Source organism: Tachysurus vachellii, chromosome 11 (genome assembly GCF_030014155.1).
Source record: "Tachysurus vachellii isolate PV-2020 chromosome 11, HZAU_Pvac_v1, whole genome shotgun sequence".
Lineage (NCBI taxonomy): Eukaryota > Metazoa > Chordata > Actinopteri > Siluriformes > Bagridae > Tachysurus > Tachysurus vachellii.
Window position 1 is genome coordinate 5,379,958 of NC_083470.1, and position 13,154 is coordinate 5,393,111.

Genomic DNA, 13,154 nt, shown 5'->3' on the forward strand with positions numbered 1-13,154 from the left:
ATCTGATGCTCTTTCCCAAACTAAGGCTCCTACCCAATCTGATGCTCTTACCCAAACTGAGGCTCCTACCCAATCTGATGCTCTTTCCCAAACTGAGGCTCCTACCCAATCTGATGCTCTTACCCAAACTGAGGCTCCTACCCAATCTGATCCTCTTACCCAAACTAAGGCTCCTACCCAATCTGATGCTCTTACCCAAACTGAGGCTCCTACCCAATCTGATGCTCTTACCCAAACTGAGGCTCCTACCCAATCTGATCCTCTTACCCAAACTAAGGCTCCTACCCAATCTGATGCTCTTACCCAAACTGAGGCTCCTACCCAATCTGATGCTCTTACCCAAACTAAGGCTCCTACCCAAACTAAGGCTCTTACCCACTCTGAAGCTCCTGTACAACCTGAAGCTTCTGTCCAGGTTCCCTAATGCTGCAGCTCTAACACATTTACACATGCACTATGGGAGTTAATCCAACACTGTAGGACATTCAGTGTTAGAGTCTGAGAATTAAAGAGTGTTTGTACACTTGCATAATTCATTATTACTGTCAACACACTGCTTCTTGCATTAACATTGAATGCATTAATAATAATAATAATAATAATAATAATAATAATAATAAAAATCACTAAGGCTATATAACAATATTATTAATGGTTTTTACGAGCATTGATTTATATTCAACACAAAGAGAAAACTACAAACTCAATCTGAAAAGTGGGCGTGTCGGTGTGAATGACGTCACTGGCGAAGCTCCGCTCCAAACCGAGGCTCACTCACTGGATAGATTGCCTCTTTCGTGATTCTTTTGACTCACTGATTCGACTCTTTTTAACTCTTTTAAGTGAATCGAAAGTTGCCAGATACTTCACCATTCACGGTGGTAAGATCCAGAGTGGAAAAAAAATTGTTTTATCCTTCGAATAAGGAAGAGAGGTGGGAATAAAAAATGGACCAAAGGATGGACTAGGGAAATTTTAATAAAAAAAATGTAAAAAAAAAAATTGTTGTTACTTTTGTTTGTTATTATATAATTATAGTTAAAATGTACGATAAATTACCCTGTATTTTAAACTGAAAGATACCATTTTTCATACACAGGGTCACAGGAAACAAGGGGACGCCATTGACCCACCATCGCAGGGCACAATCGCCTGCACATACACTCACACGATGGATCGCTTTGAACTGGGGGAAGAAACTGGAGTACCCAGAGGAAACCCTTAAAACACAGGGGGAAACATGCAAAAACATGAAAATTCCTTACACACATACACACACACACACACATCAGACGTGGGAATAGATCCCACAACCTGTGCTAACTCCTAAACCGACTGAACAGAAAATATTTCTTGTAAGTCTTATTAGCTTCAAGCAAGTATAAAGGATGTCAAATTGAGTTTGAAGTTTTAATACATTATTTAGTGTTGTTAATACGATATAAGATGGTTCAAATCTAAATTTAGGCTTTTTGGATTATGGATTTATGCAATTAGGATTATGTTCATCAAGGAATCTGTGCTGTGAGGTTGACGTTGTTTTTAATTGAAAACAAAAAATATATTTACATTTCCAGCATTTGGCAACCACTCTTATCCAGAGCAACTTATATTATCTTTCTTTTATTATACAACTGAGCAATTGAGGGTTAGGGGCCTTGCTCAGGGGCCCAACAGTGTCAGATTAATGGCCCTGGGATTGAACTCACAACCTTCTGATTGGTCACCCACCACCTTAACCACTAGGCTACCACATCCCTTATACAATATATAATCTTTGACAGTGAGTTGATGCCATTTTTATATATTAAGTATTTTTAACCGTATCTTTTACTTTAACATTTATTTTCATTTTTTTTATTTATTTATGCAAATGAGAATATTAATTGAATTACATTTGCATATAGGTTTAGACTTATTAACACGATTTAATGTTAGAATTTAATGTTTATCTCATTGTGAACGTACTTAAAACCATATTTATTGGTACATTATCATTTATGTGTGTTGAATATCTATTTTTGTAGGGAGTCGTTTTGAATCATTTCGCGTTTGGGAATCGATTAGCTCGATTCGTTGAAACGAGTCATTTATGAACGATTCGTTTCAGAATCACTGAGTATATGAAAACAGGACGCCTCTTAAGGCGTTTCCTTCGCCAACAAAAAAGACATTTCACCGACCATGTTTTTTTACAGGTGAAACACGCTTGCACGTTGTGTGACCGATTCCACTGTCGACCACAGTAATAGCACTGGTTCCATGCGAACTAGAGCCGCTGAACGCCGAGCGAGAAAGCGAAAGAGAAGCGATCTGTCCGTCCTGCCGTCTGCTGGGATGGAGGAGCCGCAGCCGCAGCAGCATTTTAACCGCGAGGAGATCAACGGCACCGTGTGGGAAGTTCCGGTCAAATACGTGCGATTAAAGCAGATCGGAACCGGAGCCTACGGCACAGTGTGGTGAGTATGTGGATTATATAGATTATGCAGTTTATCCAGACCGACTTACATTTTATTTCACTTTTATACATCTGAGCCTTAGGGGCCTTGCTCAGGTGCCAAACAGTAGGATCGAACTCATAACCTTCTGACTGGTAACCCAAAACCTTAACCACTAGGCTACCCTGCAGTTGTTACTGGAATAGCCTCCTGTTCTGGTTAATAGGCCCTAAATTCTCTACTGTAAACACCTCTCTGCCCAGATCTCTTACAGCAGCACCAGTCTTTAGTCTTCCTACAAGATGTCACTTCTACCTATTATTATTGTTTTGGGTTTTTTTTTTCCACTTCCTTCACCCATGTTTTGACTACATATTGCCCAATCCTGTCTTTCACCAATCCTTTGCACTACCCTTGCTCATGTATTGTTTGTTTGCCTTTTGCGTATCTTTTGTCTCCTTTTCCAGTCCCATTTTTGTGCCATTGGTCTTACACCTTACATATTCAGCTGATTCACAAGGTGGTTGCAAGTCGTTAGATAAAAATGTGCAAGCTGAAATGTTGTGAACTAACACAGTTATGTAACAGCGGGTTATGAATCATGCCTTTCAGTGACAGCGAAACACGACCAATGCAAATTAGACTCATCGAACACTTTCACTGTAACCTTTAATAATATTTCTTTAAAGCATGTTTACAAACGAAATGTCAGTCAGTCCGATTCCACAATGCTGCCACGAACACGCACTTCCTGTTATATCGAAACCACCAAAACACAAAATATTTCAAAGGAAAAGGGGTTTGAAACCCCTGGTGTTGTTGTAGAGCTACCAGTAAGAAGCTCTTACAGTCAAATTACGTGATGACATGACTTTGTCTCGTGCATGTACAGACTAGAAGAGAGCCAACTGTTGTTAATGAATTGTCTCACAATAGCTGTGTGTATATCTTATATATGTGAAATGAGTGTTATAAACTTTTTATAATCTCATGTAATAACCATTAGACTTGACTCATCTTGTTAAACTTCATTTACATAAGTCAACCGCCTACACTCTCAAACAGCCACAGAGTTGCAGGATGACATTTGCACAGTGCAGTGGTTTACATTAACAATACTTTCATGCTGATGTTCCACTGAAGTGTCAAAACACCTACTGAGACGCTTTAGTTAAGGCCTAAGGCAGGAACGACAGTTATAACACGCTATAAATCAAAAATCTATTCTATCTATATCTGTCTAATTCTACATACCTTTCCTTTGGAGTCGAAAATCTCACGGTGATTTACGTACAGTAAAAGGTTATAAATTAGACAATGCGGTAAACACTTCACGAACGTAAACGAAATGTATAAGGATGAAAGAAGTAAAAATGAAAGATAAAATCTTTTTAAGCTTGTGAAGATTAAAACAAAACAGACAAGAGTTCAGGATTGATCTAAGGAAAAACATCTACCACTGGCTGAGCTGCGATGGATCGTAGGAATTAATATCGTATGCATCTGCTTCAGCTGAATAAATGGTTCAAGCTGCATGATAGCATTTCAGAAGACACTTTAGAGCTAAATGTAATCGACAGCTAATGTGATTTGAGTAAAATTGGAGTAGTGTGAGAGAGACTATGGGCTGTGCAGATATATTGCAGACATTCTAATTCCCTTTTTCACCATTGTTTCACATCCCAGCTCAGCTATCAATGAAAAAACCCAGGAGAAAGTTGCCATCAAGAAGCTTCACCGGCCGTTCCAGTCGGAGATCTTTGCGAAGAGAGCTTACCGGGAGCTCAGACTGCTAAAACACATGAAGCATCAAAATGTGAGTCTTTGATTCTGCCCATGTTTTTTTTTGTGCCTTGTTTTCATGGGCCATGAACCTGGAAGAGCTTTGACAAGGTCCTTGCTTTGACATGAGGCGGTTGATAAAATCTTGCACTGTATCCTGAAGTGTCTGTTGTAATGTTTTCTATACAGTCGGAAAAAGATAAAAGATTGGAAAGGTCATTCAGTTTCAATCTGGGATTCACTTGACCTAACCTCTGTGGCGGGATACAATTTTATAATATTTGCTAATATTTGCGTATCCATTGATCTAGAGGTTTTTTTAATGTAAAAATACTAATGAAATAACACAGAGCTATAGTTGTAGTTGCAATAATTACAATTATTCCTTCAAAAACAAATATTGTTTGGGCCTCAAATTAGTAACCTATGGTTTTCTAGTTATAGAATAAAGGTAAGAAGAAAAGCAGTTAGAGTTTAGCAAAATAGAAAATTCACTCTTATTCATTAATAACATTAGATGCAAAGTCTGATCCGTTAGATGTGAAACTCGTTTACTGACTTTTACTGATTTTCTGGCTGAACTCGTCTTATCAGAACGACGTTATCGTTTTTTTAAAAAAAATAATAATAATAATTTACGTTGAACTTTACTGGTTGATAAAATCATGCTTGCTCATCAATCCATCATTAAAGGAACCGGATTAAAGCAGAAGTCATTGAGCTTATTGCGTTCAGGATGTTCAGGCAGATCCCGGCCTGGCTATAAATCTGTAATGGACTGAGAATGTGCTAAGACAAGCCCAGTCAGAGCTGCTGACACAATGCGGCTTTAATAAGATGCCATAGTTTCGAAAGGTTTTAGTGAGCAAGGGATTGCTGAATACTTAGTAGGACATATGAGAATTATATGCACAGCAAAAAAATAAAATAAACTACAACAAAATGATGTTGCAACATTTCCCTCTTGTCCATTCCTGTTTGATCCAGGTGATAGGATTGCTGGACGTGTTTACTCCCGCCACTCGGCTGGAATCCATTCAGGACTTGTGAGTGAAACTATTTCCTGTGTGTTCTCTCAACATACCTACAACTATCAGCAGACTACAACTGTCGTCTTAGAGAAATCCGATGTGAGGGAATTCATCTGGGAAATTGTATTTAGTTTATTATTTCTTTATATCTCAGTGCTGTTAAAATCTCTAATAGATTAGGTGTCATTTTTTTATAACAGAAGCTCTGAAAGTAATTCACAGGTTTATTAAATGAATGCGTTCCTTCTAATACTATTGTTTCTATAGTAACAGCTAAGTCACATTTGTAGGCCAGACTCTCCTTTTTTCAGTAACTTTCCAGAACACGTAATCGTTAAATGCAACTACAGATAAAAGTAAGTAAATGATGTGTTGCTTTTTAATACTAAACTGCTGTGGTAGAATGATAATGATGAGAATGATGGAGCGACTGATCTACACAGCAGTGACGCTGATAATTTGATGATGAAAGCTGAAAGTTGTAGTATTTGTGCTATGCTGCTGAAGAAATTGAATGCGTTTTCTCTTGTAGCTACCTGGTGATGCCGTACATGTACACAGATCTGTCCAAGGTGCGAGGTGTGCTCTCAGAAGATCGTGTGCAGTTCCTGGTCTACCAGATGCTCTGTGGACTAAAGGTAGACACACTTCCAGAAATAGAAAGAAGAATTCCAGTTACCAAGTGACTAGTGTAGTCATTTTCTGCCTGTATGAAGACAATATCTTAAAGGAAATGTGAGAGGCTGAATTCATTTTTACTGATGTTTTTCTCTTCTGGCAAGTTAAAATGAAGAACAGATCGGGCACGTTGTTCTCCCATGTCTGTCTCATCTCAACCCTACAGTATATTGTTATATATAGTGTTGTGTAAGATATATTGATTGATAATTCAGTAATTCGGGGGCACGGTGGCTTAGTGATTAGCACGTTTGCCTCACACCTCCAGGGTTGGGGGTTCGATTCCCGCCTCCGCCTTGTGTGTGTGGAGTTTGCATGTTCTCCCCGTGCCTCAGGGGTTTCCTCCGGGTACTCCGGTTTCCTCCCCCGGTCCAAAGACATGCATGGTAGGTTGATTGGCATCTCTGGAAAATTGTCCGTAGTGTGTGATTGCATGAGTGAATGAGTGTGTGTGTGTGCCCTGCGATGGGTTGGCACACTGTCTAGGGTGTATCCTGCCTTGATGCCCAATAATGCCTGAGATAGGCACAGGCTCCCCGTGACCCGAGGTAGTTCGGATAAAGCGGTAGAAAATGAATGAATGAATTCAGTAATTCAGCCTGTCGTCATATTTTAAATAAGGATTAAAATACATGGGGTGTATTGTCATAGGAAAATAATCAATGATGCAGCCAGATATGAAGCAGAGTTACTGTTGCCATCTTAAACGCCATGTCCCAAACTTTTATATTCTAGTAGCTGTAACAGTAGCCCAGCAACTATGATTATTTTTTCTTTATTTCTCAAAGAACAAGTAATACTTTTTGTCTTTAGCTAATTATAGTTACATTTAATGCAAAACAAGCCAGTTCCTGATATCATTTACACTACAGCAGCTATACAGTCACTTTCTCTTAATCCAATAAAACAAGATACGAAAAAATGCAGCATTCCTGTCCCTGAAGAACCATGTCAGAAAACATAAAGGATTAGCTTTACATCAAGTGCAAACAAGTGCTGACACCGAATACTCCTTCTAAAAACGTTGGCTAATGTAGATCGAACACTGTACAAGTCCCTCGTCTGTTACCACAGAAAGGATAACATGTAAGATCAAGCGCATTTATATAATCCTGCGATATGCCTTGAAGCCAGAACTACTGTCAAAACTGCTGTTACAGAAAATTGTTTCTGACCATTTAGATTTGAGGATTTTAAAGCACTCTCCTGTAATTAAAGTTCATGTATTAAATAGTTTCTAACCATATTTTACATATCTGGAAAATAAACTGTCTAGAAAAATCATCACATTTTCTAACGGAATCAGGTTTGAAACCAGCCTGAAAGTAGCACTGACGTTGAATAATTGCTAGAGACTAATTCATGTTTTTTAAATATTTCTCCGCAGTACATTCACAGCGCTGGCATCATTCACAGGGTAAGTGTTTGGCAGCAAATAAACAGTATCTCATGTCATGGATCTCATGGAATTCAGCACATGGAATTAAAGTTGAATTAAACATACAAGCCAAGTCAAGTAAAACTATGTACGAGTGTAATTTTTAGCCTCTTGTAATCATTGTTGACATTTTGTGTCTAACGATGTCCGATAAGGAATTGGTCTTTATCGATCAGATGCATTCTGAATACAGTCAAAGTGTGCCAGATAAATTAAAAAAAAAAAAAAAAAAAAAGAACTTCTTCATGATGCAAACTTCCCATTTCTGAAAATTTGCACATGAGAACATTGATGGATTTTATTTTAGTTGAAACTCCAAACCAGCTCTGTTTAGCTTGACAGAACGCGAGTGCAAAGTTTCTTTCAGGCATGATTAATATTAAAAATAATTAATGTGAGACTGTGAGGGAAGAAGGTGTGTTCCAGGTGATCAGAGAGTCAGACGTTATAACACCATACACAGTTTGGCTCATCTGCCTTGCCAAATATTTTGGTGTTTTCCAGAAGAAACCCTTACATAAAATATTTAAGGCTACTCAGAAGAGCTTGTACTGGTGAATTATTCCGGTACTGGTTAAGATTATTTCTGATGATGACTTCTGGTCTTTAACAACTATAATAGAAAGTTTTTTTTTTCCATCTGTTGTTTTTCAAGGGAAATGCGAAAGCAAGTAATATCACCATAGCAGAACTCAAAGTTTAGCTGAATCAGTTCCAAGCTATGCTATTTTTTCCTGAGGCATGACATTCAAGGTAATGAAGGAAGCAGTTTCCTGTTAGGTCTGACACTGTCTGTGCATGTTTAGAACTGTACAGCAATGCAGGATTCATGTTGGTATACTCAGAGTTTAACAATGTAGGATTCATGTTAGTATACTCGGAGTTTAACAATGCAGGATTGCAAAATGCATGGCATCGGGGAAATTGTGTCATTGTGGTTTTATTCTCTGTACCTTGAATCTTGTGACGATTCACCGCTGCTTTTTTTTTCTTTTTTTTCCAAGTTGTACAATAAGTTCAGCAGTATACTGTAAGATGAATGACTACTGAATATTCTAATTGCATTTTCTAATTCAGAATGTTGATGAATGATGAGCTCTCATTGGTTCAGCAGGGTTTTAGTTTTTTGAGTTCAGAAAGAACTCTAATCTTGCTGATCCATTCTTTGAGAAAAATTCCAATTTCAAATCTTATTTGTCACATACACATACACAGTACGACATGCAGTGAAATGCTTTAATTTCAATTAAAGCCTGATTTCAATGCGACTGATACACCTGCCTAGGTCAGGTGTACAGAGAACTGGACTGGCTGGGTGTTCCAGAGACATGGAACAACTGCCTGTATTTTTGCGCCTGCATGCAGGTGTGACACAACAAAAACACCTCGTAGAAGCGACTGCAAATAAGTGCACTGGAGCACTGGAATGTGATTGTCCCAGCCACTATCACATTACTGTGTCACAATCTATTCAATTTTGACTCCATATGAATGTCTGTATATTATCTAAGTGTTGTTATAAGACTGATGCATGAACTTTCAGTCCAGTCTTCTGTTCTACACATTTATTTTATTAATGTGTCTCCTCTCGTCCAATGCAACACAATACTGAGTATCTGTCAGCGGTTTTGAACCTAGGAGCTAAATGATAAAGAGCATTAAGAGGAATAAGAATTGTAAAAACTGTCTGGATTCATGTTTTTTTGTTTTTAGGATCTGAAACCAGGCAACCTGGCAGTGAATCAAGACTGCGAGCTGAAGGTCAGTTACCTCTGGCATTTTGAAAAAGTGGGGGTGGAAATGGGTTGAGGGATTTGGATTGACTGCCGTTCTTTGACTGATTGACTGTGTTAACGGGGTTGAGGAAGGTTTTTAACAGTGTCTGTGTATCTGAGGCTGCAGATATTGGACTTTGGCTTGGCAAGGCATGCAGATCAAGAGATGACTGGTTATGTTGTGACAAGATGGTACAGAGCACCTGAGGTTATTTTAAATTGGATGCACTACAACCAGACAGGCAAGATAACACTCTTAACACTCTAACACTTCACATTGCATCTTCAGGGCTGGTTCACAATACACTAATTTAATACAGACCTTGACTAAAATGATTGTTATCGTAGAATCTTCATTGAGTTTGATCCATATTTATAAATGATCTCTATAATCCAATTATTTGGATCTTATAGTTTATATTTATTGTTGACTGCTGTTTAGTGGACATCTGGTCAGTAGGGTGCATAATGGGAGAAATGTTCAACGGAAAGACACTCTTCAAAGGAAAAGACTGTATCCTTCAATAAAGTGTGGTCAATATTAGTCAGTTTTTATCTTGTAACAAGCCTTTCAGCTCATTTCAGAAAATACTGTTGAGTGTTTTCTGGCATGTGTCTGACATTTTGAGCCTCCTGCAGTGGCACAAATGTTTCTTGGAGTTAATGCCAAAAGAAAGAAAGAAATGGCATGAATTGGATATAACATGAAATATATCTATCCATCCATCCGTTCTCTACACCGCTTATCTGACTGGTTCATGGGGAATCTGGAAATTATCCCAGGAGACTCGGGGCACAAGGCAGGGTACACTCTGGACAGAATGCCAGTCTATTGCAGGGCACAATCGCACACACCCATACACACAATACGGACAATTTAGAGATGCCAATCAGCCTATAATGCATGTCTTCGGAAACCGGACCTGAAGGAAACCCCCGAGGCACCAGGGAGAGGAATTGTGCCCCAAACCCTGGAGGTGTGAGGCAAATGTGCAAACCACAAGGCTACCATTCTCACGTACTTTCAGTATGGAACAATCTTTAATCTTGGAAAATCAGACATGGACCAGCTGGTTCAAATCATGAAGGTAACAGGGACGCCTGGCCCAGAATTCATCGAGAAACTAGAAAGCCAGGAGGTAAGAGAATTTATGTACATCTGTGTATTGTTGTTTATATACGTCACACTCAACATATATTAGTTCATTTTGTGACATGTTGACTTTACCCTCCTCATAAGGTGACATTTGAATTGAAGATGTTGATTATTACTTGTTGATTACTTGTTGATTATTACTTGTTGATTAATCGTTTTTCTGTGTCCCTGTCTAACTGGAATGCCATACGTTGTGTGTGCAGGCAAAGAACTATGTGAAATCACTTCCCTTTTATCCACGGAAAGATTTCTCTGCACTGTTTCCAAGGGCCAGCGAACAAGGTAAGCACACAAAACACAAAAGGGACCCTGTAATGTAGGACATGAAAACAATGTCAAGTTATTTTGAAGAATTTACATGCTGTAGTTAGTAATAAACTATTACTGTGTTCTGATACTGCTTTTCATGTACTGTCATTGAACTAGTGCCCACCATTTCCTTTTTGGGGGAGTTCCCTCTGTACTTTTTTTGCATATACACACTCAGGGCTGTTGTACTGGTAAAAGGATTTTGTACAAAATGCAGGGGTGCTGATAATTGGGACAAATGGTTGTGTTACTCCACCGGCAACTTTAACAGTTATGAGCCTACTGGAACCTGTAGCCTAGATCATTCAAGCAGTTATCCAGTCAGCTGTGTATGGCAGCCATTCATTGCATAAAGTCATGCAGGTACAGATAAAGATCTGCAGTTAATATTCACAACAAACACGATCCGGTAAGCAACGGTCGTTCCGGTGAAAGCACCTTGTTGAGTTGCAGAGGAGAATGGCCAGACTAGTTTAAGCTAAGTCACAGTACAGTAAGTCAAATAACCACTTGACATTCATTGAAAGCATCTCAGATCGAGATGCCAAACACCCTGTCAGGAGATCAAAATTCACCCATTCAGTTGATGTGAAAATTAACTGATGCTCTTGTCATATATCTGTATAATTTCATTTGAATGATTTCAGTGAGTAAACTACAAAAACCTTACATGAGAATGGTCCATTACTGCATTGAACTTTCTGTGGGATACTTTCGCCTTGTTCAAATAACTAATCTGATCTTTCTGTCAGCGGTGGACCTGCTGGAGAAGATGCTGGTTTTAGACACTGATACACGAGTCACTGCTGATGGTGCACTGGCCCACAGTTACTTTAATGAACTGAGAGATGCAGATGACTGTCCGGAGCCCAAGCCATATGATGACAGTTATGACAATGCCACACTGCCCCTAGAGGAGTGGAAGAGTAAGTGCACAAACAAATTAGTAGGGCAAATTAAAAATTTACTACTAACTTTACAAACACATTTATACATTACCTAATTATTTGATTTACACAGTTACCAGATTATTCAAGGATCCATGTAAACAGCATGCTATGTTATCTTCAAATCAAAGATCACATCAGTTTTACACCATAAATCACTAATAATCACTATTAATGCATGCACTGTGGTACCATTTTTACTGCACGTAAAGGAACTGCACGTTTTATTTTTTCCTCAAAGCAAATAACAAATTTGTTTGACATTTAGTACAAAATATAGATAATGGAAAAAAGAAAGTGCATGAGAGCATGTTGGTCAAATTCTAACCAAAATATGTTTTTTTTTTGTTTTGTTTTGTTTTTTACAATCGATAGAAATGCTTATTTTTAAAGTTCTGAATGCATTCACCTGTTGTCGATCAGTGAATATATTGTCAGTTGTAACGGTCTTATCTGCTGGATGTTTCCTGAACAGGGTTGTCGTTTAAAGAAGTGAAGAGTTTTGTTCCGTTTCCAAGAAGAGACTCGAAGAGGAGAAACACACTGACAATGTCTCAGTGATGTTACACTATGTCACAGCCATGCCTGTATCTATGTAGATGATGTGGTGCAAAGGACCTGGGTGTGGAAATGTTTACACATAAACCTATTACAAGTCATGACAATCCATGATGAGTTAGCAATGAATGTGTCTTTGTTGTGTACCTGATAAGTGGGCTTATGGATGTACTGCTGTTACAGAAGTGGCTGCCTTTTATTTTGTTGCCTTGAAGCCTTTTTTTAGGTTTGAAATTATATAAAAAGTGATAATATTACTTGGATTCTTTGATTCAGACCTGTTACATTGTGGATTTCTGTGCTCAGGAGACAAAAAAAATGCCTAGATACTCTGTAAAGAGCTGTACAGTTTTTCACCATTAAAGTCTCTATATATTTCTTAGATTGAACAGAGCCGATTACAATTGCAATAGTGCCCATAAGTGTATATTGTAAGATATACCACAGCACTGTGCATTAAAACCACTTCGGTTGCTCAAGTGGCACACTGATGTTTAAGAACAACTTGACAAAGGGCTGAGGGAGTAAACGAGGAGAATGAAATGAATAACTGAGGTGCAGTATAATAATTAGTTGGCTTTAAAATCTATGGTGGGTGTGTCAGGATCCTCCACAGCAATAGTCCAGAGGAAAGCAGATGGGATTCAAATGAAATGTTACTGATTGCACATGCCATCAGATGGTGGTCTGACCAATTAAAGGGAACACGGTGTGTGTAATATGGAGGCTTTTCTGTTACGTTAAAGTTTACTTTTATTTGATTACTTTCAGCACAGCAGGTATATACAGTATGGTTACATATCACTAACCCTTACACCTCTGTTATAGTTGTTATAGATATTGAGCTTTATGTAATACTCATTTGCCAGGTTATGCTATGAAATCATTTGTGAATGTTGTTTATGCTGCATAGCTTTGTAAGATGCATTTGGCAATGATAATGAAACAAGTATACATTTGACAATCAGCAATGTAGTATTTTACTGATTACATTTTTAAATAAATGCCTTAATTAAAAGACTACAAGAATATATGCCCCAAA

General features: G+C 38.3%; 1 protein-coding gene across 1 annotated transcript; it reads left to right on the plus strand.

Moving 5' to 3' along the window:
• The first annotated feature begins 2,120 nt into the window (after positions 1–2,120).
• Positions 2,121–13,154, plus strand: mapk13 (mitogen-activated protein kinase 13). The gene is made up of 12 exons (XM_060880934.1): positions 2,121–2,459; positions 4,125–4,254; positions 5,208–5,266; positions 5,784–5,889; positions 7,317–7,346; positions 9,081–9,128; positions 9,270–9,384; positions 9,585–9,656; positions 10,202–10,281; positions 10,502–10,580; positions 11,360–11,533; positions 12,030–13,154. The coding sequence occupies exons 1-12, from the start codon at positions 2,263–2,265 to the stop codon at positions 12,113–12,115; spliced, it is 1,176 nt and encodes a 391-aa protein (XP_060736917.1). The 5' UTR covers positions 2,121–2,262; the 3' UTR covers positions 12,116–13,154.

Coding starts and splice junctions, on each gene's coding strand:
- mapk13 (XM_060880934.1), top strand. CDS start 2,263: ATGCGAACTAGAGCCGCTGAACGCCGAGCGAGAAAGCGAAAGAGAAGC. Junction 7,347..9,080: donor GCGCTGGCATCATTCACAGG/GTAAGTGTTTGG, acceptor TTTTGTTTTTAG/GATCTGAAACCAGGCAACCT. Junction 9,129..9,269: donor ATCAAGACTGCGAGCTGAAG/GTCAGTTACCTC, acceptor CTGAGGCTGCAG/ATATTGGACTTTGGCTTGGC.